Genomic DNA, 3625 nt, shown 5'->3' on the forward strand with positions numbered 1-3625 from the left:
ACAAATGTCCTGGGCCCCCTCCCTGCTCTGTCCGTGCCACCAAGGGCACAGAGCAGCCTCCTCTCTGGGGCACTTGCCTCTTTTCAATGCCTTGCACAGGCGCTGGCCCTGCCCCACAAGGCCTGGCCTGAGTCCTGCCCCTGCACGCTCAGCCAGGCTGAGATGAACACGGATGGTTTCTGGGGCAGGCTCTCTGAGCCCAGCCCAGCTCCCTGCAAGCTCTGCCAGCTGCCCTGAGCTCTGGGCAGCACCAAGGGCCTCTCCCCAGCCCAGCCCAGCCGGCTCTGGCCCCACAGCTCTGCTCAGGCCAGGCTGCTCTGGCCACTGGCCCCATGGCCTCAGCCCCTGCCAAGGGCACAGCAGCAGCTGCAGCTCACACAGGACTCAGCCCAGCCATGGGGGAAGGTGCTGGGCAAGGCCAAAGGAGGCTCCCTGCCTGCCCTGCTCCCCTCTGGCTCAGGTGCTGAGAGCTCTGCAGCCCCTGCTGCCATCCCATGTGCCCAGGGCAGCACAAGAGCCCCGGCCTTGGGGCCCTCAAGAGCTGCTCCTGCTCCAGGCCCAGGGCCCATCCCAAAGCTGGGGCAGCCACAAAGCTGTGCCCATTGCTGTTCATTGCTGCTCTGATAAGGATAGTACAAAAAGTTTTAAAAAGTGGTTGCAGATTCATTTATTTCACCTAAATAAAATGTGAGATTCCCTGATTACACAATGTCTCTGGGTCACACATGAAGGAGGGATAATTAAGATAAATAGGGTGAATATTAGCATTTCTTTTAATGTAACAGAATCAGAAAAACATTAAAATCTACTTAAGGGTAGACTTGGCCTCTTCTGACATGCACTGTGAGTTGCTGACAGAGGAAAGCTGGCCTTCTGTGGCTTCTTCTGGTGGGTTACCTCTTCTGGAGTCCATGTGCCTACCAAGCTGCTCTAGCACTCCCCTCCATGGCTGGACAGGGGAGAGAAAATAATATGGGAGACAAATCATAGATTGAGATAAGGCAGTTTTCTATAGCAAAATAAGAAGTTTGTATGTGCACCAGCAACCAGAAAAAAAAATCCCAATAATTTTATTCTCTACTTCCCACCAGTGAGTGATGTTCAGCCACTTCCCAGGAAGCAGAACTTGAGCAGGCAGAGTGGTTGATCAGAAAGGCAAACACTGTAGATAGGAAATGCCCTCTATTATTCCTCCTTCCTTAGCATTTATACCACAACTAGTCCCATACAGTCTGGAATATCCCTTTGGTTAATTTGGGACTCTGGCCTGCTGTCCCTTCCCAGGGTCTGACCCACTCGCAGCCCCTTCATGGAGGGAGAATGCTGAGAGACAGCAGGAGCCAAACCAGGGGTGTGTTTCCAGCTGTTGTGTGGCTCTCAGTGCAAAGCTGTGAGGGTTGTTATGGGACAATGAAAAGGCTGAAGAGCACACAGACATGGCTTTCCTGAGAGATTCCTTGAGCTCCTGGTTCCTCAGGCTGTAGATGAGGGGGTTCAGGGCTGGAGGCACCACCGAGTACAGAACTGACAGGGCCAGATCCAGGGGTGGGGAGGAGATGGAAGAGGGCTTCAGGTAGACAAACGTGTCAGTGCTGAGGAACAGGGAGAGCACAGCCAGGTGAGGGAGGCAGGTGGAAAAGGCTTTGTGCCGGCCCTGCTCAGAGGGGATCCTCAGCACGGCCCTGAAGATCTGCACATAGGAGAAAACAATGAACACAAAACAACCAAAGCCTAAACAGAAAGTGACCACAAGAAGCCCAATTTCCCTGTAGCTGGAGTGTGAGCAGGAGAGCTTGAGGATCTGAGGGATTTCACAGAAGAACTGGCCCAGGACATTGCCATGGCAAAGGGGCAGGGAAAATGTATTGGCTGTGTGCAGCAGAGCATTGAGAAAGCCACAGGCCCAGGCAGCTGCTGCCATGTGGGCACAAGCTCTGCTGCCCAGGAGGGTCCCGTAGTGCAGGGGTTTGCAGATGGACACGTAGCGGTCGTAGCACATGATGGTGAGAAATGCAAATTCTGATGCAATGAAAAAGGCAAAGAAAAATACCTGTGCAGCACATGCTGAGTAGGAGATGTTGCTGGTGTCCCAGAGGGAATTGTGCATGGCTTTGGGGACAATGGTATAGATGAGGCCCAGGTCAGTGAGGGCCAGGTTGAGCAGGAAGAAGAACATGGGCTTGTGCAGGTGGTGGCCGCAGGCTACGGCGCTGATGATGAGGCCATTGCCCAGGAGGGCAGCCAGGGAGATGCCCAGCAAGAGGCAGAAGTGCAGGAGCTGCAGCTGCCACGTGTCTGCCAATGCCAGCAGGAGGAAGTGGCTGATGGAGCTGCTGTTGGACATTTCTTCACACTGGCCATGGAGTCCTGTCCAAGGAGAAGACAGTAGTAAGTCAGGGCAGATTTTGATGTGTGATGTCCAAACCCTTTTTCCCAGCCCTCCCCCTGCTGCTCTGTGCCATTCAATTTTCCTTTTCTCATAGCCCTGTACCTGGAGCTCTGCTGGGATCCGGCCCTGTTGCTGTGACGAGCAGGGGCTCTGCCCATGGACAGGAAGGGGTCAGCTCTGCTTTGCAGCAGTGAAGTCATGGGAATGGGGACAGGGGCCAGTCCTGGGCTTGGATTTCATCAGCCCAAACTGCTCCTGAGGCAGAGGAGCTCGGCAGCATCTCCTGTCCCAGGGCTAAGGAATGGTGACAGCCAAAGGCAGTTTGAGAGGGTTTCCTGCTGTGCCCAGGGAGATCTGAGAGAACTGAGCAATGCAAGAGCAGTGGCTGTGACTCAGTGAAGGGTGAGGGGAGCTGCTCTGTTGCTCCATCTGTCTCCAGCTGCCCTTTTGAGATCCAGGGCAGTTCCTGTGTTCCCCTGGAAATCGGCCTGACACAGCTGAGAGCTGAGGGACCCACAGCAGAGCAAACTGGCTCAGCCTTTCTCAGAGTCTCAGCCCCACTCTGGCCAAGGACACTCCTGTCCCTCAGTGTCCCCTGGAGGCAGCTCACAGCTTGGATGGCATCCCAAGGACACACTAAGTCTCCTCTCCATGGCATTGCTTGAGGAGAGTTGGCTCATTGCCAGCCTGTCCTGCCCAGAGCTCCCTGGGCACAGGGAGCTGGGACACCCCATTGCTGAGCTCAGCCTGCACAGGAGGAGCCCAAGGGCTGGGCCTGACCCTGCAGCTGGAACTGCCATCCCAGAGAGCCCCTCAGCAATGCCAGGAGCACCTGGGCAAGGCAAGGAGAGAGAGAGCCGGGCCTGAGGAAAAGCCTTTCCCTGCCAAGCCCTGCACAGCCCCTGCCGGGCAGCACCAGGGCAGGGCTGTGGCCCTCAGGCCCTGTCAGCAGGAATGGGCACATGGCAGGAGAGATGCCCTTCATCTCTGCTGCTGCTCTGCCAGCCCAGGAGGGACTGAGTGCCCCGAGCCCCGGGCTGAGGGCTGTGCTGGCTGGGAGGGGACACAAGAGCTGTGCTGCTCAGGGAAGTGTCTGCCCTGCAGGGCAAGGCTGGCAGTGCCACATCTGCCCTGCAGCAGGGCTTCCCTCAGCACTGCCTCCCTCCCTCCCTCCCTGCCCACGGCTCTGCTGCTGGAGCTGTGCCAGCCCGAGCTGCTCCTGTGGCCCCAGGCTCC

At 56.7% G+C, this 3625-nt stretch overlaps 1 protein-coding gene across 1 annotated transcript; it reads right to left on the reverse strand.

Moving 5' to 3' along the window:
- Positions 1-648: 648 nt before the first annotated feature.
- LOC135305579 (olfactory receptor 14J1-like) lies at positions 649-2176 on the reverse strand. Its single transcript, XM_064429313.1, has one exon. It carries the CDS (start codon positions 2174-2176, stop codon positions 1250-1252), a length of 927 nt encoding a protein of 308 aa, XP_064285383.1. The 3' UTR covers positions 649-1249.
- Between the last annotated feature and the right edge of the window lie 1449 nt (positions 2177-3625).

Source organism: Passer domesticus, chromosome 8 (genome assembly GCF_036417665.1).
Source record: "Passer domesticus isolate bPasDom1 chromosome 8, bPasDom1.hap1, whole genome shotgun sequence".
NCBI lineage: Eukaryota > Metazoa > Chordata > Aves > Passeriformes > Passeridae > Passer > Passer domesticus.

Excerpts from the sequence above, each read along its gene's own strand:
- LOC135305579 (XM_064429313.1), bottom strand. The coding sequence starts at position 2,176 with ATGTTCTTCTTCCTGCTCAACCTGGCCCTCACTGACCTGGGCCTCATC.